This window comes from Palaemon carinicauda, chromosome 27 (assembly GCF_036898095.1).
Source record: "Palaemon carinicauda isolate YSFRI2023 chromosome 27, ASM3689809v2, whole genome shotgun sequence".
NCBI lineage: Eukaryota > Metazoa > Arthropoda > Malacostraca > Decapoda > Palaemonidae > Palaemon > Palaemon carinicauda.
Genome location: NC_090751.1, coordinates 51,848,410 through 51,875,354, shown reverse-complemented (window position 1 = coordinate 51,875,354; position 26,945 = coordinate 51,848,410). Strand labels below are relative to the sequence as shown.

At 47.0% G+C, this 26,945-nt stretch overlaps 1 protein-coding gene across 2 annotated transcripts in view; it reads right to left on the bottom strand.

Moving 5' to 3' along the window:
* The window catches only part of RagC-D (Ras-related GTP binding C/D), a 207,490-nt gene that overhangs the window by 159,482 nt on the left and 21,063 nt on the right, over window positions 1-26,945 (bottom strand). For both annotated transcript variants that reach the window (XM_068351078.1, XM_068351079.1), the window contains exon 2: window positions 4,955-5,124. In XM_068351078.1, coding sequence (XP_068207179.1) covers window positions 4,955-5,124 — 170 coding nt within the window. The remainder of the gene's footprint in view (window positions 1-4,954; window positions 5,125-26,945) is intronic.

Here is a 26,945-nt window from a genome sequence, read left to right as displayed (position 1 = left end):
AATCCAGTAGAAACGCGTTTATGTGGATTGCTTCTGTATCTAGGACTGGAGAGCAATAGATTGGTAACCTTTTGGTCAACGAGGAGGCAAAGAGGTCTATGGTGGGTTGACCCCAAGTAGCCCAAAGACTCTTGCCCACGTCCTTGTGGAGGGTCCATTCCGTGTGTATCACCTGACCCCTCCGACTGAGACAGTCTGCCAAGACGTTCAAGTCCCCCTGGATGAATCTCGTCAACAGGGAGATGCCTCGATCTCTTGACCATAAGAGAAGGTCCCTTGCGATCTCGAGCAGCGTGAAGGAGTGTGTGCCTCCTTCCTTGGAGATGTACGCCAAAGTTGTGGTGTTGTCTGAGTTGACCTCTACCACTTAGTTTCGAAGAAGCTTTCGAATATCATCAAGGCCAAGTGGACTGCTAATAGCTCCTTGCCGTTGATGTGCATGCTCTTCTGACTTGAGGTCCACAGACCCGAGCATTCCCGACCGTCCAGGGTCACACCCCAACCCAAATCCGACGCGTCTGAGAACAACACGTGGTTTGGGTTCTTGACTGCTAGGGATAGTCCCTCTCTCAGACTGATATTGCCGTCCCACCATTTCAGGCATGCCTTTACTGGTTCGGAGACTGGGAATGATACCGTCTCTAACGTCTTGTCCTAGTTCCAGTGAGAGGCTAGATGGAACCGGAGAGGCAGAAGGTGTAGTCTCCCTAGTGAGACAAACTGCTCCAGGGATGAGAGAGTCCCTTAGAGACTGTTCCAACTCCTGACTGAACAAACGTTTTCTTTTCAGCATCAGTTGGACTTCGAGCAGGGCTTGTTCTATTCGGTGGCAGACGGAAAAGCCCGAAAAAAACTGGACTGCGAATCTCCATCCCCAAATATAGAATAATCTGGGATGGGATCAGTTGGGACTTTTAGGTTGACCAAAAGTCCCAACTCCCTGGCCAGACTCAACGTCCAATGCAGATCCTGCAGACAGCGAAGACTGGACGATGCTCTGAGAAGCCAGTCGTCCAAGTACAGGGAGGCTCAGATCCCCGATAGATGGAGGGATTTTGCCACATTCCTCATGAGCCTCGTAAACCCGAGAGGAGCAGGACTGAGGCCAAAGCACAGGGCTCGAAACTGGTACCCCACATTCCTGTAAACAAACCTCAGAAACGGTTGGGAATCCGGGTGTATAGGAATGTGGAAGTATGCCTCCTGAATGTCGAGAGAGACCATCCAGTCGCCTTCCATAAATGCTGTCAAGACAGCCTGGTAGACTTCATCGTGAAGTTTGTCTTGACAATGAACATATTGAGCGTACTTGCCTCTTACGTACTCCTGCAGTGAACATGGCTGCCAGATCATTGGAGCCATCCCTGAGGGACTTGTTCCTGCAGAGAACGTGGCTGTCAGATCATAGGAGCCATCCCTGAAAGCCTTGTTTATGCATGACATAATTGTACAGCAAAACTTCAAAGGCTCGAAAATAGCTCTGAAGTCGACCATAAAATCTTGGAGCGTCTCATGGCCAGGCGCCAGGGAGAGTCTATGAGGTTTGAGAAGTCTATCTGGGCAGAGGCAGGAACTCCCAAGCCGAGAACTTCTCTCGTGTCATATCAGACTCTCGCTCTATAAGCCAGCTTAAAAGTAGGGAAAGCAAAGGCTGTCTCCCCCAAACTCCTCCTGGTGATAAACCAGTCGCCTAGCAAACGTAAAGCTCTCTTAGAAGAGCGAGAGAGCACTAGCTTATAAAACAACGGCTTTGAAGTATCTAGGCCTAGTGTAAACTCTGACGTTTAGGCGAACGAGGAGCAGCAGTTACAAAAAGATCCGGACAAAGATCCTTAAAAATCAGTATGATTTATTTAAAGTCCATAGAGGGCTAAGCAGCTTTAGGCTCCTCTCCGTCTGACAGAGTCCTCAAGGGAATATCAGTAGGAGGGGGAACAGCAACTTCCTCATCTGAAGGAGCCTTGTCCGACAATAGCCGAGTCTCAAGCAAGGGAGAGACCTACCGTGGTGGCAATGCTTTACAAGCAGAGTCCACACGCACTGGTGCATTAGTAGCGGACCAGGACGCAACGTCATGTAACTGCTTGACAGTCTGTGAACTGTCAACAACAACAGGTGCGTGAGGACGCACAGCGTCCACTCGAGACTGCTTTGACCGCCTAGTCTGAGCAGTCAAAACAACTCTAGAATGCGGAGGTTGACGCTCAGCGTCAAAACAAGTCAACTCCGATGGTTGGCGAACGTCCTGAACGTCAACAGGAGCATCAGCAAGTGGCCTAACGTCCAAATGCGGCTGAAAATCCACACGAGACCGCATCGAGTGTGGTTCTAAACAACCTGACTGATGTGACTTGGCTACGCCAACGTCAACAGGACGCACAAAGGAACGTTTGGGTGGCTGAAGGCCAGGATCTCGATGAGATAAACGGCTAGGCTCAACGGACTTATCGGCAGAATAGTCTTCCATAAGGGAGGCAAGCTTATTCTGCATGTCTTGCCGTACAACCCATTTAGGATCAACGGGAATGGTTGCGGTAAGAGAGAGGGTAATGTCTGTGACTGCAAAACCTTGCCTACAAAAAGACTCTCGGAGTCTGTGTTACGCTTTTGTTTAGTCGGCGAGCAGTCTTCCGATGACTGCATAGGGTCAGAGCTGTCCTAATAGTTAAAACCAGGACGCTGGACCTGTTCTGAAAGGACTGACTTTCGCTTAAAGGGCCTCGAAACCTTGTTCCACGGTTTCTTATGCGAAAAGCCTTCGGATGACGAGGAGAAAATCGTCTCTCTCGCCTTATGGTAGGGGTGATCTTGGTGAGATACGCCTGATACCATAGAGGGAACGTCTGTTCGCTGATCAAGGCCTCTCGAACTCATAAGTCGTACGACATTACTTCTCCCCTGGGCTTGGGAGCTTGCAAGAGGTCCCGGACTAGGCGAACGACAGGCACGAACAGACGAACCCTCGGTCGCAACACTGATAACACTTTGCGCAATATCACTTTATCACTACGATTTTCTGTTTTGCACTTATTTCACTGAAATCGAATTTTTTAACAATTCACATTAGGTATGAATAAAACTGATTTCTACCTGAAGCACGCAATTCTACCCTCATCAAAAGGTTATAATTGCGAAATCAGTCGTATAATGTAAGCACATTAATACCAACAAAAAAACAGTAAACATATTTTAAGATAAAAAGATCAGTGGCTGGTGAAGAGACTAAACACTAGTTCATTCAAAACTACGTGTTCAATCTCTCACCGTACAGTGCCTTGGGACGAGAATAAAAACTAAAAACGTTTTATCCTTTCTCCCCGTACAGAGACTAGGGACGAGAGTAACTCGAGAACAAAGTTACTCGCTTGGGACGAGATAAAGATCGGAACGTTCTCTCTCCTCTCTCTCCCTCCGTCTCTATCTCTCTCTCTCTCTTGATTTCGCACCGAAGAGAAGAGCCCACTTACGTTTCGTCAAAAAACAGGTTATTTGACCAAAGGAAAAAACTGAAAGGTTTTTCAATTAAAAGGTTCCTTTAAAATAGAATTTAAAACATTTAAGCTTTGAAAGAAGAATGAACAAAACGTCAGAATCGATTTACTCTTTCTGCAAAGTGAAACCGTGATACTCTCTCTCTCTATCGTAACGATAGAGCGCAAACTGCGTAGCATAAATAAACTAAACATTAGTTCATCTTTAAAACAGTACGAAGACTATTCAAAGAAAATCTTTCATAAAATATCTACTAAAAAATATTCATTTAATAAGTTTTAAATCATTAGCTCTGTAAAAGTTATTTACGATTGAAAGGGCTCAACGTTGTTTAACTTCGGTTTCCAAGTTAGGACCGCCTACTCTCAGGAAAGGTCGCATATAAACAAATCATTAAAATTTATCTTGATGTTTATTATAAATGGAAAGCTAATCGAAGAGGCCTAATAAAGGCGGGTGAGATATAAAATATATAGAGGAAAATCTATAATTAATTTATAACGTGATAAGATAATTGCTAAAAGCCAAAACACACTTCCGTACTAAGGGAAGGGTCGGCCATTTAAAAGTCAAGGAAAGTCCAAAAAACAATCCAAAGTCATCAAAAATTAAATCTATCCAAAAACGAGTTCAAGATTTAAGTTGAAGATAAAACACCTGTACTGCGAAAGCTCAAACCAAAATGAAGTACTTCACCAAATATGTTGAGAAAACTCCAGGTTCTACAGCGAGTAATGATACGTCTTGTCGTCAAGGTCGACAGAGAAGAATTGAAGAGTTTGTTTACATGCAAAAGTGGTATCTGGCCGATAGTTGGCACTGGTGGTCACACCCGCAACCTTCATAGCGATCGCTCGCGAGTTTTTGAGTGTGTTTTCTGTCGAGCCGCTGAGTAGCAGCTATTATATATTCACCGGCTAAGTTAAATATTTAAAAATAACTATTATTAATTTCAACATCTTCATGCTGACTCTAGCATTTCCTTATGCATTAAAAATCCTACCCCTCAGTTTGCATTCCAGGAGCTAATGCTACATACTGTAGTCAATAGAAAGTTTACTCAACAATAAAGCTTTTTATAAAAATCATTAAAAAAATTCTTAATATTCACTTTTATAATCTAATCCAAAAGCTGATAACAATGCTATCTACAATAAAGTTACTTGTGCAACTCCAATAAAAATCAACAAGAAAGGAGGAATGAAAAACAAAATTACTCATCCAACAAAGGTTTGGGGGTGACAAACCATAGTACGGTACATTAACTATTACTGTAGGCATGGATAGTACAGATCTACAGTCAATAGATCACTAAGTATTACTAAGTCCCATTCATAACTGTATTACTATAATGATATGTTGCTTCCGCAGACAGCCATTGAATCTGCAACTGTAGGCATACAATTGTATTATCACCTTCAACTCTAAACTTGACTAACAACTTGTACAGACATAAACATACCGTCTAAGACCCATGAGCAATATCTTCGGCTTCTGATCTGAAGAAAAAATATTGGAAATATCTTGGTCGGGATCTTCAGGTCCATATACATAATCCTTCGGATAGGAGCCAACAAAGCTGGCTCCGAATTCTCCTCGGTAATGTTCTTCATCTTCTTGACTATACGAAGCCTGAAGTGAGGAAGGAAAAAAATTAATGACTAAATATGTTATTTTTTCTATCATTTTCTATCTTGGATAGTGCCATAGCCTCTGTACCATGGTCTTCCACTGTCTTGGGTTAGAGTTCTCTTGCTTGAGGGTAAACTCGGGCACACTTCTATCTAGTTTCTCTTCCTCTTGTTTTTTAAAGTTTTTATAGTTTTTATAGGAAATATTCATCTTAATGTTGCTAATATACTCAAATACTTTTATTTTTCTTTATTTCCTTTTTTCACTGGGCTATTTTCCCTGTTGGGGCCCATGGGCTTATAGCATTCTGCTTTTCCAACTAAGGTTGTAGCTTAGCATTTAATAATAATAAACAGTTATCAACTAAGGAATTAAAATGTTAAAAACCCCAATTTCAACATTCTTCATTTATAATGCTTTGATATAATAAATAATATAAATTACAGCTGTAATTTATCTAAATTGAGAAGTCCAACCTTTATGATTAGATGCAACAAAGAGTTCATAATAGGTAATATATACAGTAAAAAAAATCACAATTCTTTCAAAATAATGTGTATATGTCTTAACTAAACAAACATAAGACCTTCTAAAGTATGATTTCAGCAAAGCTAGAAACTCAGCTGTTAAAAGTTACAAAAAAGTGTCATTGGTTATTGGCGGGTAGCAGGGAAGCCGCACTCTCCTACCAAATTACTAAATAGCCCCTTCCTCCTAGGATTTGCAGGGCCCAGGCTTGTAAACTTAGGAAAAATGCAATTCAAACTTGAAAAAATTTTATATTTATTCTAACATTAATACAAACCCTTGTCCTTTTATAAGAGAGTTATCCTTAGGAGGGAAGTTCCTATAACCACTCTGGCTGGTTTAAAATCCAAAATGTCAGAACATTTAGACTTTAAGAGGAGCAAGTGTTGACTCCAATCCACCTCCCATGAAGTAATTTTTCTAGTGTTATGTTGGGTTTCTGTCATTTTAAACAGACGGTCAATTGGGTAGTACACTTGTAACCTCTATTAAAAACATCAGATGGTTCAGGTATCAATCTGCATGGAGCCTCTTGAGGGCTACCAACATCAGGCAGAATGGCAGTACAGCATAGATGTCGAGGCAGACCCAAGGATGCTAAAATGAAACCTCTAATGCTACTGATGCCTAATCAAGGACTAGTGAGCAGTAAATCAGGGAATTTCCTGTCGAGTCCTGTTGCAAACATATCTATAGCTTGAGAACCACACACAGTCAAAAGGCTCCTAGCCACTTGAGGATGAAATCTTGAGTTTGCCAGTGAATTCATTCTTTTTTGCCAGGAATGAGCCCTGCCGACAGCTCCACTACACTGTTCAGTGCCCACTTGTGAGTCTGCATTGCCAACTTGCAGAGGTGCTGAGAAATAATAACTCCTTGCTTGTCAATGCATGCCACTATGGTAGTGTTACTAATCAACGTTACCAAGTGGCCAACCAAACACTATTGGAATGACTGCAGCACCAGGAGTGCTGCCTTCAGTTCCAGCAGGATGATGTGCAGGCTCTTCTCTTGTGACCAGCGTCCCACAAAAAACTGATCTCATACAGGAGTACCCCACCCTTCTTTCCATGCATCCGTGAAAATAACTCTGGGGGAAAACCTCGAAAGACCTTTCTTTTAAGAGATTCTCATCCTTCATTCACTAGTCTAGATCAGTCCTTAAGTCTTGTTCTGCTGGAACTAGATGACGGCATGGGTCATAGCTTAGTGACCAGTGTCTCTTTCAGACACCACTGAAGTGACTGGTGATGTATACGGCTGTGTGGGAAGAGTCTTTTTAAGGATGAGATATGTCCCAGCAACTGCTTTTATTGACGAGCTGGTAGTTATTGGTGTCATAAGACTGCACATTACTCTTCTGATTCTGCCGAGACTATTGTCAGACGGGAAAACTTTTCCAAATATTGTGTTTATCTACATCTCTGGGTACTCCATCCTGTGCTTGGGCTTGAGATTAGACTTTTCTAGATTTACCAAGGAGCTGTATCCTGTTAGCATACACTGAAGCTGACACAAGTGTAAAACACAGTTGAAAACTTGAGGGGGGAGGGCAACTTCCTGATGGCAGCTAAAATGGTACTCGCTGTCTACATCTTGGAAGGAGTTAGTAGAACAAACTCATTCAGGCCAGAAATGTCGATTATTGTTCTCCAGATCCAAGATGACTTCTCCACAAGGAATAGAAGACTGTAAAAGCCTGGAGGTTCGTTCTGTACTACCTGTAGCGCACCCTTGTCAAGAATCTTTTTTATTTTTTAGTGAAGTACGAGTTTCTTAAAATTACATGGACAAAATGACAATGTCGTCAGAGCCCAAGTGAGAGGAGGAGATCCTCTGCTCCGTGAAACTGCCTTGGTGGCCAATAGCCTGCCCAGTATCTCCTAACTCGTGGCAGTTGCAGGAGGGGTCTACCTTTCTAATCAAGATCTATCTCCTCTTCTGCATTTTCCCCTTCTGGGGTGACAAAAATGGATACGAAAGGGTTGGGCCGAGTCCATCGGTTTTTACAAAGAGAATGCTATTGATGTGGTAGACCTCAATCTCAATGTCCTCAATACCTTTTCAAATGTTGATTTTATTGGGGTCACCTCCACTGTCTTCGGTGATGGTCCCATTGTTCCAGCATTTTTAAAGGTGACGGCTAGGTGGAAAAGAGAGTCATGGCTGGACTTATCCACTTTTCCACCGTTCCCTTTACCTCATTGGGTGGAAAAAGTGCCTGCTCTGGCTACATTCCTCAGTGCCAAAGCTTCTCGCTGATCAATTTGTCTTGCAAATTTGGCAGCTACTACATCCCTCAGTTTAAGGATAGAGTTAGTTCACTAGTTCAAAGGTTCATGGGCTAGGAAATGAAAGGTTTCCCCCCAAGAAAAAACTAAGTCTGTAAACTGCTTCTTGTTCTCAGAATCAGACAAATCCTGAGAAGAGGTGAAAAAGGTCACATTTCCTGAACACTGATCCAGCCAGGAGGTTGCTCTGAAGATTACCATTGCAGTAGCTTCCATGTTTACAAGCTCCCATGTTTACCAGCTCAAGAAGAAGGAAAATATGGTCGACTGGACCCTCAATCTCTCTAGGAATGAGCCAAGTTTTAGGGTCATGGCAGCCACATCATTTGAGAGAGGAGTAGAGTCCTCAAGAACATAGAAATGTCTAACTAGAAAGAGCTGCAGGCGAGATCTTTGTGGAGAAGCTGGCACAAAATGAGTTCCTCGGCCAGACACCTGCGGATCCGTGTTACCTATTGCTTCCCAGGCCAGTTCTCACTGAAGTTTTAATGCAGGTCATGATATAAGTAGAGTGCCAAAAACTTTTATGGAGGTTTCCCTTCCTTTCATTGATGCTCTGATTGGCTTCCCAAGACTGCTGATCTGCATGATGAGAGTCAACACCTTCAAAAACGTTGATTCAGACTCAGGGTCTTTTGCCTGAGTCAGGAACCATAGGATCTAAAGTGTTTAATGAACTCTCACCTCTTAGACGAAGTGGGAGGGGAGAGTCATCCCATTCAGGAGAAAGATAAGAGCCTAACAATATTTCATCAAGTCCAAGTACTGCGCCTGGATGGTATTTTGACGAGTCCCTTGTAGGCCTCAAGGTGTCCATTCCTATGCTAGTCTTGGCTGATGAAGCGATTGCCTGAACCACTGAATGGCTAGCACAGTTGCTTTGGGAAGGCCTAGGGACTGAAGAGTCCTTGAGCTCAAGGAGTCATGTTTCTTGAAGTGTCTATGATAGTGAATTCTAGAAGTCCTTGCCCGATGTGTCTTATGTGAATCTCTCTCATGAGTGGTCTCTTTAGCCGATCTTGTGCATCAAGATTATTCTCTCATCTTCTGTTGACCTTTGAGCTCCTTCCTGATCGTACACCCTCTGAAGAAGGGGTACAACAAAGTGACCCTGCCCAAGAATGAGAATGCACCTTAGAGGAAGATCAATCTCAAGTATAGTTGGCAGTATCCTTGGTATGACAACTTGAAACTGAAGAATCCTCCTCTGGAAACATCACATTAAGGGGCAAGGTTCCCAGAACAAGGGACCGGTCATATGCTGATGCATACCTGTTACGTAAGAAGCTACCCCAAAAATGAAAGGATGATTAAACAAATGAGCTTATCTTACTGGGAGAGTGCCCAGAGAGACCATGCAAGAGATGAATTTTGTGTTATCCCGAGAGACTATGCATGCATAGAAGTGCATGCAAGTGCTAACTGAAGATTGAGAGTAACATTTGGATGTATATGGCCAGGTGAACATGCATGAGAGTGAACAGAAGCAGTCTCTCTAAGGGAAAAGCACGTATGAGTTGGAGAGTTCTTGCGTGCAAATAGATGAGTGCGGGAGGACACTAGGGATTTTCACGTAGGAAAGTGTTGAATCACAGGAGAGAAGCATGACAACGAGCAGATGAAGAATCAGGGTCTGTCGAATATTCTTCAATTGGAGAGTGTGTCCTAACAAAGGGGATGTGAACAACAGAGTTCGCCGTGAAGAACGGCCCGCACAAACATGTGAGCACTCCTGTTCAAATGAGCGAGTAGAATCAAGAGGGCACCCATGTACAGGGGATAATTCATCAAAAATAGAGCACACACAGACAGGTGAATCAGCTCCCGCTGAATGTGTGTGTCAAGTGGGGAGAATGAACGCTTTCCGAAGAGCATACGCATTCAGGCGAGTCTTCATAACCATGAGTGTGTGGGCACAGTATCTCGGAGTTCTCATAAGATTTTGTGTCTTCTCCAACGAGAAGTCCTGGCTGATTCGTCCTCTGAGGATGTAAAAATATGTCTCCAAAGAGCTGTGGAGGGAGGATTCCTAAGAGGGCTGACAACATCCTTGTCAGGCTTCCAAGATAGTAGCAGATTACATTGAAGGGGATCTCTCCGTTACATCTTATGTAGGCAAGCTGAACGAGGCGAACCCACTGCAGATGACGAGGTCAAGGTAATTGGGCTGGGAGGCGAGGAGGTCGATAACATTTCCTTTCCCTAACAAGAGATGTAAAATCAGCTGTTGGTGCCCCTTAAGGTGAAGAGGGGTCACATCAAAGGGTTCCTCTGCATGGGTGGCAGAAGATGGGATAGCAAGATAAGAGTTGTAAGGGCATTCAAAAGTTTTTCTGTTGTCAAAATGCTTTCTAGGCCTAAGGAAGGCAAATGCATCCTTAGTCATGTAGTTACCTCAAACTAAATTTTCAGATTTACTCCCAGGAGAAGGAATACTTGCTTTGCAAAGAAAACTAAAAGCTGTTCACTCTGGGCTTGCCCTATGAATAATTCAATGTCGACGTGCTTTGCCTTCCCCTCGCAGGAGGGAGATGGAGAAGATTAAGAAGCCAGAGCACCAGGAGGGGAGAGGCAAGGTCCTGTGGATTTCCTAGACTTCGAGGATGACGCCAAACAAGAGGAATCTCGCTTGGAAGTCTTCTTCCTCCTCATGCTGTACTCTTGCCACTGGGAAGATCGTTGACTCCTTACACTCCTCACAAGTTGATGCCTACAAGCAGTCATGATCCCTGCAAGTAAAAAAGAATAGGGGTTCACAGGCATCCTGCTCATTAAAGTTCCAAAACTACAGTCGAAAATCCTTAGGCAGGACCGCATGCCAAAAAGTGGTTTCTCCATTTACTGCAAACAGCAACCATACAGTAAACTAGAGAAAGAGAGGAAAAATTAAACTAGCCAAGAACACCAAGAGTATATATGTACTGTTTACTGAATGAAGTCAAAAGGGTTACTAAGTAAGCTGGCTAAGGGGTGGAGCTTCCATGCTACCCACCAGTAGTAACTACCAACACTTTACTATATTTATAACATGACAAATTCATAGATAATTTGTATTTTCCCTAACTATACAAACCTTAGCTATTTAATAGGGGTATTACTTTCGGCATAGCTGAAATGGCGAGCCATTGAAATTTAACGAGGGTTTACTACCCACACCGGTTGTTAGCGGGGGTAGGGGAGGGTAGCTTGCTAACCTCCCCTTACACACACCTGTGCTTGAGCTTACTTTGCTTGGAGGTAGGACTTCAAGGGGGATAGGGCTGGCGGCCAAGTTTGGTTAAATAGCTAAGGTTTGTATAGTTAGGAAAAATACAAATTATCTACGAATTTGTCATTTGTTCCGTAACTGGAGTACAAACCACGCTATTTAATGGGGTGACTCACCCATTAGGAAGGGTGGATGTCCCTGGCAGTCTGGCTCGTTATTTGAGTGTGTAAGCACCCAAGAAATAAGGAGTCCCTGCACCTCGCTAGAACCTTGCTACGCAAGGACTGCGGCCTACGCAAGCTGTGTGTGAAGGTATGAAGAAGTGTAACTCGTCCTAGGAAGTTGTTCTGAAGTTCTTTAGATTAGACTAGGACTTTCCCAATACCACCTCGTCAGGGTATGGGGACGTAACAGTATTAGTCTCAATACTAGGAACACAAGGAAGCATGGTTTACCTGCGGTGGTTTGAGGTCAGCTTTGCAGAGAACCCAGGATGCTGCTTTCCCCACAAGAGGGTAGGATGAAGAAAAGAATGAGAGCCAGCCAAATTTTTTCATTCACGCAGACTAAAACCGGGTAACAGCACCCTCAACCTTCTGCTACTTGTCCAATAAGGAGCTTGAGGTATACAACCAGCTGTTGTGCAGCCACCACCGGACCGATAGAGATCGTCTTGCAGGAGAAAGGTTGTGAAAGTCACTTGGAGCATTCACATCCTTTCTTGTAAAACCTGCATCACAGAGTAATCTGCTAAGAAGGACCAGGGGCATAGTTATGCCCCTGACACTGTGAGTCGTCATGTCGAGATGATGTTTCGGTGATCCTCCTCTAGTCTCTCCCAGTGCTGACAAGAGGGACCCGGGCAGGCTGTTGCCGTTTTCTTTAGGTTAAGTCTCATACCTTACCCTGGGTACAGTAACGGATGATCTGGATCGTCCGTTACCTAGTTGAGACTAGTGTAGGATCTGTCACCTCTGGAGACAGTGTCTGGTGACATACTCAGGAACGAAACTGAACATTGTCTTTCGCCCTTCTCAATAATAGGCGATGTTGAAAGAGAGACCATGAAGTTCCTTGACTCGTATGGTTGCTGTCCAAGTGTGTGGGAACATTGTGTTCTTAAATCAGGAGAAAATTTGTTGCCTGGTGAAGTGGAACACAAGGAGGTCCTTTTAGGGATCGGAGATTTGAACTATGTTCTGAGAGGAAGGTCTCAATTCCGACTGGGGAAAGGCAAGTTGTAAGTCCGTATGAGTTAGGAAAAGTCTATCGATGAGAAGGTGTCCCTTTCTTTCAGCTTGAAGGTGAAGGATCAAGGTTGAGTGATCATCTTTACCTGTCGAAACTGAATAGGGGGTCTTTTCCTCTTGCATATACTCGAGGATTCCGCTATTGCTGGAATCGAGGTATCGAGTGAAGAGACACTTTCACATGACGCCAACCACACAAGACGTGATACTGCCTGGTAGACTGATGCTGAGGAATTCCTCTGATATCTAGACAACCTTTTCGCAAAGAGGTATTGGGTAGTCTTCAGGCGTACAATCATAGCAAAGCTATAGCTTGTGGTAGGTGTCGAAGTGGGTTGTCTGTTATGCGGAGAGGGTTCTCTTGGAGGCTCTATCAAGAGTTGCAAAAGGTTTGGAGACAGTTCTGCATAATACCATAGCGGAGCTAGGAGAGTCCTTGAGAGGTTGACCGATGTTCTAGCCTTGTTGAGTGCCCTTCTCCAGATAAAACAGGGACGAGACGTAAACATCATTGTTGTACCCACCGTTGTTGCCAGAGAGCCTTGGGGTTTAGGGCTGGTGAGCAACGGTAGCCTGAGGTTCAGGAGCATTGCGAACAGACCCCCTAGTTGGAGGACCTCGTAAAGTCGGGACTCTGTTGGCTACATGGCGATCCAAAGTCCATTCGGTATACCTTATCTGAGATGCTGTGCACAGATTGTCGGCGAGCACGTTCTTCCAGTCTGGAATGAAGCGGGCTGAAAGTGGTACCGAATGGACTTTGGCCCATCTTAGTGTTTATACTATTAGATGGGAAGAGGCTACAAGCCAGTTCCTACTTGCTTGTCAATGCGAGTCTCTACGTGGTGTGCGGTGTGTCATCCATCACATCACTGAGTGGTCTGTTAGGAACCGATGAGGCTGTTGAAGGACCAGAAAGTTTGCCTTCATCTCTTAAGAGATTTAAGTGACGGTACCTTCGGGCTCTGTCAAGAGGGCTGAGGTCGTGTGGTGCAGCACTATGGTCCCTCCTTTCTTCTTTTTCCGACTCAAGTCTCCTGGAATGGAAGTCGTTCTCGTTTCGAGAAGGTTTTTGTGGAGATTGGGTTTAGAATCATTCCCAGATACACCAGTCTACTGGGAGGGAAGTAGGGAAGATTTCCGTAGGTTTACCCTGATCACTGGATCTTGGTAAAAAGACTTCAGAAGTTCCAGTGTTAAGGCAAGGTTGCCACTGAGTCTGCTAAGGTCAGTCGGTCATCCCGAGAGAGTGGAGACAGAAGCCAATCCTCTGAGACCAGGATGGGTGTAGTGGAAAGACTGAAGCACAGTGCCTTGAACTGTTGTTTCTTGTTTGTCTAGACTGAATCTTCCAACCTTCCTAGAGGGATGGTTTGGACCTGGGAGTAAGTGTCCTTTAGGTCCAGTGTGCAAATAAAGACCTGAGTTCTTAGCCCTAGATCGAACTCCAACATGGTGTGGACATCGACCCAAAGGGACAGCTCCTTGGGGATCCTTTTGCATGGAAGATTGTCGACGCTGGAGTCTTGACTCATGTCGTAAAGGATCAGGCGCGATACCCAGTGTAAGAATTCTTCTCTAAGAGAGAATTTCTTTAAAAGGAAGGCCACGCTTGGCCTTACCACGCGCCCTGATGAGATTGATGCTATTCCTTAGAATAGAATCAATCTGGCAAATGTTAATCAATGGTTAACCGTTGGGCATCGTGGTTACTGTGCAGTTGGAGAGTGCTTGCAAGTAGTTCCCTGTTGGCAAGCCGTTGATGAGGATTGTCGAACGTTTACCGATCACTTTAGTGTGATGGTAAACGGCCAGTAGCGAGAAGTATGTTGTATAACTTCTGATCTAGGAACTACAGGAAGCGGTTGACTAGTAAGTTTGAGTCACGAACTGCTGGCAAATAACCGATGACCGATGAATCGGTGGTCTGTGAGCCGATGGTGAGTTTGAGATCAGCAAGCTGATTATGGTCCCCCCTGTTTGGTCAGATATGAGCAAGCTGAAGATGGGCTGGTCAGAGATCAGCGAGCTGAGTTCGATGATCGAAGAAAGATGAGCTGCCCATCGGTGATCTAGTGATCAGCAAGTTGATGACTGGTTATTGACTAGCAATCGATGATTGGAAATGCTAGCAATTGGAGATCGTTAGTCATTGGAGGGACTATTGGTCAAAGAATAGCATTGAGCTAGCAATTGGTGATCTGGTGATTGGCGACCTAGCGATCAGTAAACTGTGAACTAGCCATCAGCAAACACTGATCTAGAGATCAGTCTGTTGATGCTTTCCTGTTTGCTGCCGGTGGTCTGTCAAGGAAAAAAGAAACTTCAGAAGAGACAGGGACCAAGGATTCCCCGATTCGATTCCCTTGTAGGATGGAAACTTCGGGATCTTGAATCCTTCTGTGGAGCCTTATTCCTCTTTTCCCGGCGGCAATGTTTATGTGCTTGCGGGAAGGAATGGGGCAATGGTGACCTGTCCAAAAAGTTTTATTCCTTTTTACTGACAATTGCGCGAGTGTGTAGGCGAGTCTGGAGCGATAGCACACAGGATGATGCTGGTGCTTAATACCTGCCTGGAGAGCAGGCAAGCACTGGTTCTTAGGCAAGAGCTGGTGCATTGGATCTACGAGCCTTGACTCTTTGGCAAGAGCTGGCACATGGATCCGGGACCGCAACTGCGCAGGAGGGCGAGGAAAGTGAGGAAGAGCGCTGGCGTGCAGTAAGGCACTGTGTAGTTTTGTGCATTCTCCCTAGAATGCACCAAAGCGTGTGACTGGTTGCGCAAGAGTGGGAGCATTGGCACGTACGTGAGAGTACTACGTGGAGACTGATGGCACGTGCGTGCGGAAGACCATCGGCGTCCGCACGTAGAAGACCGTTGGCGCGCGCGGAAGGGTGTGTGCACGCACTCAAGATTATTGGAGCGCGCATGCGTGAAGGCCGTCGGCGCGCGCGCGTGTAAGCCCATCGGTGCGCGTTAGACTGTTGGTGCACGTGCAGGAAACCATCGGCGCCCGCGCGCAGAAGAAAGTCAGCGCGCACACGCGCAATACTGTTGGTGCGCGCGCGGGAGACCCTAGGCGCTCGCGCGGGGAAAAAAGTTGGCCCATGCGCATGGAACTGTTGTCAAGCTCGCGTGCAAGACTATTGGCGCGCGCGCAAGAGCATTGGCGCTTGTGCACTTGGAAAATCATAGGAGCGCGCGGGAGACCAGCGGCGCCTGCGCGCGCGGAAGGGTGTGTATGCACACTTAAGATTATTGGATCGCGCACACGCGAAGGCCGTCGGCACCCGCGCGCAGAAGAAAGTCGATGTGCACACGCTCAATACTGTTGGTGTGCGCGCGCGGGAGACCCTACGCACTCGCGCGTGCAAGACTATTGGCGCTTGCACACTTGGAAAATCATCGGCGAGCGCGCGGGAGACCAGCGGCGTTCGCGGAACATCGTCGGCGCGCGTGGAAAATCATTGGCGCGCGCGCAGGAGACCATCGGCGCCCCGCCGCGCGCAAGACTATGGGCGCGTGCGGGAGAGCATCGGTAGCCACGCGGAAGGTCGTCGGCGTTCCCACACGTAAGAATGTCGGCGAACACGCGCGCGGGAGACCATCGGTACCCGAGCGCGTATATAAGAGCGCGCGCACGACAGACCATCGGTACTCGCGCGCGAAAGATCGTCGGCGCTCCCACGCGTAAGAATGTCAGTGAGAGCACGCGCGGGAGAGCATCGGTACCTGCGCGCGGAAGATCATCGGCGCTCGCGCACGTAAGAATGTCGGCGAGCGCACGCGCACGAAGGTAGCGCTAGTAGGTTGACCAGTGGCAGGACGATCAGGAACTGGGATGTGCCCTTTAAAAAAGGGTGAGCATCCACCAATAGGGACCGTAAGCAGGTCTGCGTTAGAGTCCAGGACCGAAGTCCAAAGGACTTCGTTGCAGCTCAAGGTTGCGCTGGTAGATCGGTAGGTCAGCTGGCAGGACTATCAGGCTCAGTCCAAAATAGGCGAGGAGGGAGCGAGGAAACAACCGTTCTTGCTCCGAGCTAAAAGTAAAGTGAGCTCAAGCACAGGTGTGTGTGAGGGGGGGTAGCAAGCTACCCTCCCCTACCCCCGCTAACTAGCGGTGTGGGTAGTAAACCCTCGTTAAATTTTAATGGCTCGTCATTTCAGCTACACCGAAAGTAATACCCCTATTAAATAGCATGGTTTGTATTTCAGTTACAGAACAAAGCTGAGTTTCAAGCTTCGCTGAAATCAAACTTGTATTAAAGGACCAGGGTTTGTATTTGTGTAGGAACAGATTTATTTATTTCAACTGTTAACCTTTTTCATTTACTGGGTAAAAGGAAGCATTTACAGCACATTACTTTACACAGCATAATTTCTTCAACAATACCTCAGCAAACCTAAGCTATCTATACTTCTGCCTAAAACTCATAGTTGTCTATGAACAAGGAACCAAGGAACACAAAACCAATAGCTACAATTTGACCTCCTACTTACACCTACAGTAATGTTCAGTCCTTGTAAATTCCTAGGTACTATATGTCATCACTCCACTGTACCTTTCAATCTTGATTGTATATTAACAACCCTTTCATTTAGCATAACACTAAATGCAACTTTTTTAATCAAATCTTATGAAATATGAAACATGACATAAATCATTAGTCTTCATTAAAATTATAAACAAAATTATTCAAATAAATACATTTTCATTAAATTGGAATTCTCTATTAGTAGAATAATCCAAAATTGCCTGATTCTTTCATAATCAAAGCATGAAAATTATTTTCATTATCAATGTTTAATCAAGTAAGACTATGCCAATACTCCTCTATTTAAAATGGAGGTTCTGTTCAGAAAACTCTATTGTAAGCTGAAAAATTGTAGAGACCCCATAATAACCCAAGCCTAACAACACAAACCTTAGCTTACTTATCATGATCTTAAGATCCGAACAAAACTCTAGAAGCATGTCTCGGTGATGAAGAAGCGTTATTTCAGTGTCTGCTAGAATCAACCAATCGTCGAGGTATATTAGAAGACGAATGCCGTTCTTGTGAGCCCAAGATGACGCTAGGGCAAACACCCTGGTAAAGACCTGAGGTGCTGTGGCGAGATCGATGCAAAGAACTTTGAACTGGTATCTATTGTTCTCGTGTATGAATCTGAGACACTTCTTTGACAAGGGATGGATTGGGATCTGGAAGTATGTGTCCTGGAGATCCAATGTGTACAAGAAGTCCTTTGTTCTTACAGCCTGAATGACCATGTCTGCCGCCTCCATCCTGAGCGGAGTCTGTTGAACAAACTTGTTCTGGGGCGAGAGATCTATGACTGGTCTCCAGCCTCCAGACGCCTTTTTCACAAGAAAGTCGACTGTAGAAGCCTGAAGATCCATCTAGGACCTCTCTTCGAGAACACCCTTCTGCAGCATGGTCTGGACTTCGGCCAAGAGGAGGAAGAGATTGAATGAACGGAACGCGATACTCTATGCAAATCACCTCGATCATCCAGGGATCCGCCCCCTTGGTGCTGCCACCTCTGACAGAGCCGATCCAGGCACCCTTCCACTGGTGGTCTAATGTGAGGATTGCCCTCTCTAGCGGGAGAGACCACCTCGGCTGCTCCCTCTACCTCCTTTCTTTCCAATGAATGTCTTATTCCCTTTCTTCTCTTTGGTCTGAAAGGGATGCTTAGACACCTTAGGTCCAGAGGACCTAGAGGTCGAAGGATTAGATCTGCTGGACTGATTCCTGGAAGGCTGAGGAGCCCTCCCGTAAGGTCGAGAAGTTATGGCCCTGTGGAGGAGAGAATCCTTAGAGGATTTTCTCCACCTACAGGCTGCCCTCTCTATCTCTTCTGGATCGAAGAGTGAGGATCCCTCGAGGGTTGAGTTTTTGAAGAGCGAACCTTCCCTCTCGACACCTGCCTTTGATTGATTGATTAATATCAGAAATTTTAGGTAATTTGTATTTTTCCTAACAGTACTTACCTCGAACTACTTTCTTAGGAGGATCTGGGATCTCCTCATTAACTGACTAAGAATTTTGCGAAGTTCCCCCTCTTTCCGTTACCTTATCGGGGCGGAAGGATACTCGCCCTGGGGCGACCCGGGGTCAGCGCGTGAGGCTGCGCTGCTAGGTCTGGTTCGTCAGTAAGCGTATGTTTAAGTCCTCCTCGAACTCCTGTAAGATAATTGGGGCAGGATGGGTGGGCCATAACCCGAAAGTAGTTCGAGGTAAGTACTGTTAGGAAAAATACAAATTATCTAAAATTTGTGATTTGTTCCAACACGGAGTACTTACCTCAAACTAATTTCTTATGAGACTTATACTTTAGGAGGAGGGAGAGGGAGTGGCTTACAGGCCGGAAAATTATGACATCCTGGGGCACGAGACCTAGATAGGAGGCTAGGTCTAGACGACCCAGTGGAGAGGTAGGAGAGCAGGGGAAAGCACGCAAAAGTCTACCTTATGTACAAACTCACCTTTTATATATAATCCAGACATGGTGTCCCTCAATGTCCATCTCTCACATGGAAGGAGGATAGGAAAAGGGGAGAGGGTAGCAAGGAAGGGGGGGGGAGTAAGGAGGAACCTGTGTCGCTTGTGATTACTTTCCACGGACTACCCGGGGCCCAAAAACACTAAACTTGGTGCATAGCCAAAATTACTGGCCCAATGGAGAAGGCATCCAGGGACTTTCTCATACAATCCTTCAGATAATGGGCTGTAAAGGTGGATTGTCTGGTCCAAGTACCCGCTCGTAAGATTTGGCCCACTGCCATGTTGGCGTCAAAGGCCAAGGAAGTGCTAAGGGTCCTAATGTCATGGGGCCTCAGGGTCACAGGGACCGTGGAACCATCACTCTCGTACGCCCTTTTGATAACCTGTCGGAGTCAGAAAGATATAGTGTTCTTAGAAACTGCTTTCTTGACTGGGCCTGAAGATACGAACAAACTTTTGATAGCTGGCCTAAGATTGGCTGTTTTACTGAAATATTTCCTGATAGTCCTAATGGGGCACAAAACCAGGTCTTCCGGGTTGTCCGAGCGCGGAATTGCTGGAATAGAGAATTCCTCAAACCTAGGGTCCGCAACTGCTGGGTTCTGGGTCTTGGCCACGAATTCTGGTAAGAAACTAAACGACATCTCCTTCCACCCATTCGAGTGTGAGACTTCAAAGGACAAGCCGTGGAGTTCACTCACTCGTTTGGCTGAGGCAAGAGCTAGCAAGAATACAGCCTTGAGGGTGAGGTCCTTGTCTAGGATATCTTTAAGAGGCTAGAAGGGGGGCCTCGAGAGAGCCCTGAGGACCTTGGCTACATCCCACTGAGGAACCCTTGAGGAGCGAGGGTCACAAGACTGTTCAAAACTCTTGATGAGCATGGAGATGCCCTAGGTTGATGCCCTTGAGTTGGAAAACCTATCCCAGTGCCGCACGGACTCCTTTGATGGCTGGAATGGAGACTCCCAGGTGGTCCCTCAGGGGAACTAGGAAGTCTGCAATACTGTGGACCGTCGTGTCTAAGGGCCGCAGATTCTGTGTGGAACACCATTTAACAAAAGTGGCCCACCTGGCCTGGTACACTACGCACGAGGACTTCCGGAGATACCCCGACATCCTGGAAGCAGTCTTATCCGAGAATCAATCTTTCCTTACCAGGCGCTTGATAACCTCCACGCGTGTAGCCGATGGCCCTGGGATTTTTCGTGTAGCCTTCGAAAGTGAGGTTGACTTAGTAGGTCTTCTCTTGCTGGAAGGGGCCACGGAGGAAGGGTGGACAGGTCCTCAGATCCGCGAACCACTCCCTCTCCGGCCACCAGGGCGCTACCAAAGTCATCTTTGTAGACCTCGATTGCCTTAGCCTGTTGAGCACCAGCCTGAAGATTCCGAAGGGGGGAAAGCGTAAACGTCGAGACCATCCCACGAGCGTTGGAAGGCATCTTCAAACGCTGCAGTCGGATCCGGTACCAGGGAGCAGAATACGGGAAGCTGTGCATTGAGCCTTGTAGCAAACAGGTCTATCACCGGGGAGCCCCAAAGCTGGAGAACCTCCTGTGCCACCTGCGGATGAAGAGACCATTCCGACCCTACTACCTGCCCTGTCCTGCTGAGGCCGTCGGCCAGGACGTTTCTCTTTCCTGGAATGAACCTGGCCGTGAGTAGAATGTGGTTCCTTTCTGTACATTCCAGGATTTGAGCCGTGAGGTCGCACAGTTCTCTTGATCTTAGGCCTCCCTGCTTCTTGATGTGGTAGTGGCTTGTCGCACATGAGTGCCACCGAGTTTCCCCGAGGGAGATGAGCGAATGTCGCGAGAGCCTTTTGTACTGCCATGAGCTCGAGCAGATTGATGTGTCGGGTCCTTTCCTCCACTGACCACTTCCCTTCTGCTGTTTCTTCGAGATGAGCTCCCCACCCCTCTTTCGATGCGTCCATGAAGAGCAGCATCTCAGGAGGTGCGGAAGCGAACGGAATCCCTTTCAACGTGTGCCTCCTGTCGGACCACCAGAGGAGCATGTCCTTGGAGGACGGAGACATCCTGACTATCTTCTGCGGGGACTCCTCCGCTGACCAGAGATCCTTCAGGTTCCACTGAATTGGTCTTAGCTTGAGGCTGCCTTGCGGAACCAATTTCTCCAGCGAGACCAGGTGACCCACTAGTCTCTGCCAATCCTTGGCCCTCATTGGAGTGTCTGCTAGAAACGGGTGAATCACCTGGTCTAGGTTATCCAGCTTCTCCTGGGAAGGAAAAGCTCTCGCCAGCTGGGAGTCCAGAACCATCCCCAGGTACGTCATTCTGGTGGTTGGGACTAACTGTGACTTCTCGAGGTTGATTGTAATCCCGAGCTCTTTGCAGAATTGTACAAGTTGTGTGCCCTGATCCCTTAAGTCTGCCTCTGAGGCTGAAAGCAGCAACCAGTCGTCGAGGTATCTGATCAGCCTGATGCCCTGTTTGTGTGCCCAGACTGATACCAAGGTGAATACCCTCGTGAACACCTGAGGATCTGTTGACAGGCCGAAGCAGAAGGTCTTGAACTGAAGGGACTGGGAACCCCACCTTACTCTGAGGAACTTCTTGCTGGAGGGGTGTACAGGGATTTGGAAATAAGCATCCTTGAGATCCAGGGACATCATGAAATTCCCTTCTCTCAAGGCCATCTTGAAGGAGGACTTCTTGATGAACTTGTTCAGAGCCGAGAGATCGATAACTGGCCTCCAGCCTTCCGTTGCTTTCTCCACCAGGAAGAGCCTGCTGTAGAATCTCGGAGAAGGCTCGTAGATGGGCTGTAGGGCTCCCTTGATCAACATGGCCTCCACTTCCGCTTGCAGGGCTGCGCTCTTCTCCGTGTCTTTGGGTGCTAGCCATTCTGCTCGATGTTTGGGGATCCCTCCCTGAGGACTGTCACCGTCCACGGATCCGCACCATTGTCTCTCCATGCTTGCCAATAACGTTTGAGGCATCCCCCCCCCGGGGCGTGGGAAGGCGTAGGAGGCCTCTCTCCCTATCTCCTTCTAGGGAGACAGTTGGAACAGCCTCTCCTTGAGCCTGAGTATTTTGGTCTAAAGAAGGCCTGGGTTTGGGCACCGCTCCTTCTGGAGGGCCGTGGGGATTGGTGCAAGGAAGAGGAGGAGGCCTCCTGCCTAGCCGGAGGCGTAGGCGGGTAGGCTCCGTCTACTGACGATCTTCTATGTGAGGGCCGCATTGTCACCTGCTGCCTGGGCTCGGCCGAACTCTTCAATTTATCGACCCTCTCTACTGTCTCCGCCACTCCTCAGAACCCAGTTAGCTGTCTGAGTAAGGGACTGGAAGGTGAGAAACTTCATCGCCTTGCCCCCCCGAGCGGATTAGTTCCTGTAACAGGGCCTGGTTCTCCGGAACCTATAGGTCGTGCGCCAGCTGAAAATCTGCAAGGTTGCGGGCCCACCAGTCCAGCCATGAGGTTACGTTCACTATATCCTGCAAGGTGTCCTCCATCACGGCAGCCTATGCATGCGAGAACACCACCGGTGCGTTCAGGCTCCGCTCATCAGTGTTGCCTTGGTTTAGGGTAGCGACCGCCTCTTCTAGTGTGCGTGGTTCTGAGTGCTGCCCGTCTGGTACACAGAACTTCTTTCGGGTTCTAATACCCAGCAGGAGCTTGAAGGAACCCTGGGCTCTCAGCGAGTTCTTCGGGCCCGACTCAAAGTGATCTACATGCTCCATCCCCAGGGCAACGTCAGGCACTAAGGGTAGGGTCAGGGATGTTTTTTGTTGGACAGGATTGTCAACCATCCTGCCCAGACCTGACAGCCAAGCTTGTTCCGACGAGGCCTGAGGCTCGTCCAGCCTATGGTGGTGTCAAATTAGTGTCAGGACCTTTCTATATGATGAGACTTTGTCCGGGGAGCACTCGCCTGTGTCCAGTAATTCTTCCACTATCTGCACCTCCGTGTCGGAAGCAACATCAAACACAGTGGGATCCGTGGGAGCGGAGGCATCCTTTCCCTCCTGGCGGGTTGGAGCGGATGCCTCCGTGGCGGATAGAGCCACCGGGGCGGGGGTAACCGTCATGGGTCTACCTCCTCCCGGGGGAATCCGGATGGCGCTGCTTGATGGTCGTGGCAGCAGCATGCTCCGTAACTTGGCCGGAGCCGCTGCGACGAGGAGGATGGGGGCCGAGCCGCTGGGTCTCATCCGTGTTAGATCCCGTCGAGCAGATGGAGCCGACGACTTGCAGGGTAGGGGTAAGTGGAAGTGTGCCAACGGCTGCACCCGACGAGCAGGCGGAGCCGAAGAGACACTGGGAAAGGGTACGGAAGCGGCTCCAGCGGCCACCAAGGCAGGCACTGGAGCGGCAGCCGTCTTGCTCGAGCCACGATGGTGGAGAGCCACTCTGACGAACCTCCTCCTCAAGGAACTCTTCTTCTTATACCTCCTTCTCGAGGACTTTGACCTCTTCCTGGCTGGGCTGGCGTGGGAGCTAGCTCTCCTCCTTCTGGATCTCCTCCGCCTCTTCCTGGAGTCCCGGCCGCTAGAGTCCTCCGACGAGAAAGAGCTGTAGGTCGAGAGGCTGTCCGAGGAGAAAGAGCTGTAGGTCGAGAGGCTGTCCGAGGAGAAAGAGCTGTAGGTCGAGAGGCTGTCCGAGGAGAAAGAGCTGTAGGTCGAGAGGCTGTCCGAGGAGAAAGAGCTGTCTGAATCCTCTGACTCTAAAACAAGTCTTCTAGGTGCCCTTGGTCTAGATACCGGAGGATAGCAGGTCGAGAGGCAAACCATCCCTCGAACTCTTTTTCCTGCCGCATAGGGTCCTGAAGGGCGTCCAGGCGCTGTCCAAACAATGGATTCGGGGTCCAAAGAACACGTGGGCCGCCTTTCTTTGTCCCGACCACCCCCGGAACCTGAAAAACACTGCCACGATGGGGGTGTAGGCACTGTTTCGGGCTTCCCCCACACCGGGTCTTCATTTGAGACGGATCCTGCGGGCACCAGGCCTTCGTCTACCACACAAACTTCCGCCACACTAGCAGACCTCTCACTCGTCTGCGTAGCCCCTTATCAACAGATTCCCCGACATCAGACTCATGGGGAACGGCAATGGGCCGTTTCCCCGCAACGTACTTACCTCGTCCCCTACTCTGTGTAGGGAAAGATGAAGGAGAACCTCTCTCCAAAAGCACTGAGGGCGACGTTAGCGGCGAGGTAAGGCCCGCCTTCTTGGGAGATCTCTTGGACGCCGCCTTCTTCTTCTTGGTGTACAAGGCCCACTGAAGTTCAGGCCAGGACTCGCACTCCGGACACGTGGAGGAAGGGGAGCACATATTCCCTCAACACGAGGAGCACAGAGTGTGCGGATCGACATCTGGATTGGAAAGCCAGGCCCCGCAAGACTTACCAGCTTGGGGCCCGGGACAACGACGCTGGGATTCCATAATGATGGAAAGTGAACACGCAAAATACACAAGAACACAAGGGAAAAGTGAGGAACACAACGGGAACACGTGGTGCACAAGGGATGAGGAACACAAAGGAACATGTGGACCACAAGGGATGAGGAACACAAAGGAACACGTGGTACACAAGGTGATCGGACAGGATAAGTGAGAGAGAGCGGCGAGATGATATCTATGCCGCGACCGGACGCTTACTGACGACCCAGACCTAGCAGCGCAGCCTCATGCGCTGACCCCAGGTCGCCCAAGGGCGAGTATCCTTCCGCCCTGGAGCGCCCTGATAAGGTAACGGAGAGAGGGGGAACTACGCAAAATTCTTGGTCGGTTAATGAGGAGATCCCAGATCCTCCTAAGAAAGTAGTTCGAGGTAAGTACTCCGTGTTGGAACAATTAAAGTTTTCAGGCATCCTGACATCTAAGGTCATTGACGCCGATATCATTTAGTTTATAGAAAAAAATAAAAGAACATTCAATTAAAGCCATAAAAGTTGAATGTCATTATGAAAGTTCAATAGTTTTCAAAAGACCTGCTTCTGAAATAAATCTAAAAATGCCACTTGCATAGTAGGACACATCATGTACAAGAATCTTGGCAAGGATGAACCTGCCACCCTCACCTCGAGCCTCAAACAAATATCTATTCCTCAAGTTATTATAATTGGGGCATTCGGTCAACAAATGCCTCACTGTTAGAGGTACTAAACAGTCGTCACAATACAGTTGGTGTTGGCCCTTCAGCAGAAACTTGTGCGTCAACCGAGTGTGACCAATACGGAGACGACAAAGAGACGTCTCCCATTTCCGAGGCATCATGCTATACCTCCAAGGAGATATGACATTTGTTACTTCTCTCATTTTATTGCCATCTAGACTATCCCAGTGCTGTTGCCATCTATTGCAAAGCAATTTCTTGATGTTAGGTAGGAAATCATTACACGGAATGGGATACCTTCTTGGCAGCAACTCTGATGCAGCATTCTTTGCCAGTGAATCTGCCTTCTCATTGCCAGACACACTTACATGCTGGAACCCAACAAAATCGAACTGTTATACCTCTCCGTCCAATAATAAAAAGCCATTCTAAAATCTTTAAAACTAGAGGGTTACTAGAATTAAAAACTTCTTAAACTTGAAGGACACTCCTTGCATCACTAAAAATTGTAAAATTACCCTCCTTCTCCAACGCTATTTTCTCAATAGCGGTTAATATGCCATACAGTTCAGCAGTAAATATGGAAGCAGTTAGAGGAAGTGCACCTCTACAATGAAAACCATTACTATGTACTCCAAATCCAAAGCCAGCATCAGATTTGGAGCCATCAGTATATATAAAAGTCGATCCTCTATGTTCTTCATCATGTTCCATAAAAAGAGACCTGGCTTCTAGGTCTGTCATATTCTTCTTAACGCCAATAAAGTATTTACAAAAAGATATCTCTGGTAATTTCCATGGAGGCGTTGATGATACCTTGAATGGAAGTACCTTACTTCTAATTATATCCAGACTGTTTAATAATTGTTTCACCCGAAACCCAAAAGGTTGAGGAGATTTTGGGTGTAACTCAAAAGTATGTTGGGTGACTTAACAGACGCAGTCTGAAAGGCTAAAGAATTAGGGAGTCTTTGCAATCCAAACCAATACAGAATAATGGAAAACATTCGGTAAAGATCTAGAGGTAACTCTCCAGCATCAACAAGGAGACTTGGGATAGGTGAGGTTCTAAACGTTCCTGTGGACAATCTATTACCAGCATGATGTATTGAATCTAAAATCTTTAATGGGCTTAGAGTGGCTGAGGAGTATATTTTGGAAAAATGTTTTGATAATAAAATAAATTTTTGAATATACTTACCCGGTGATTATAATAGCTGCAACTCTGTTGCTCGACAGAAAAACTCTAAGGAAAAAATTTGCCAGCGATCGCTACACAGGTAGGGGGTGTACTTCAACAGTGCCATCTGTCGTCCAGATACCCAGTACTCATTGTAAACAAAGAACTCAATTTTCTCCTCGGTCCACTGCGTCTCTATTGGGGAGGAAGGGAGGGTCCTTTAATTTATAATCACCGGGTAAGTATATTAAAAAATTTATTTTATTATCAAAATAACATTTTTCAATATTTAACTTAGCCGGTGATTATAATAGCTGATTCACACCCAGGGGGGTGGGTAGAGACCAGCAAAATATGTTTACATCATTATGAGCTAAGAATTTTTATTTCATTTTAGAAGTTATCAAAATAACAAAAACAAAATAAATAGGTACCTGGTAAGGAAGTCGACTTGAACAATTACTCTGCCTTCTTAAGTACTGTACGTCTTCCTTACGGAGCCTCGCGATCCTCTTAGGATGCTGAGCGACCCCTAGGATCTGAAGTATGAAGGGTTGCAACCCATACAACAGGACCTCATCAAAACCTCTAATCTAGGCGCTTCTCAAGAAAAGAATTTGACCACCCGCCAAATCAACCAGGATGCGAAAGGCTTCTTAGCCTTCCGGACAACCCAAAAACAACAATAAAAACATTTCAAGAGAAAGATTAAAAAGGTTATGGAATTAGGGAATTGTAGTGGTTGAGCCCTCACCCACTACTGCACTCGCTGCTACG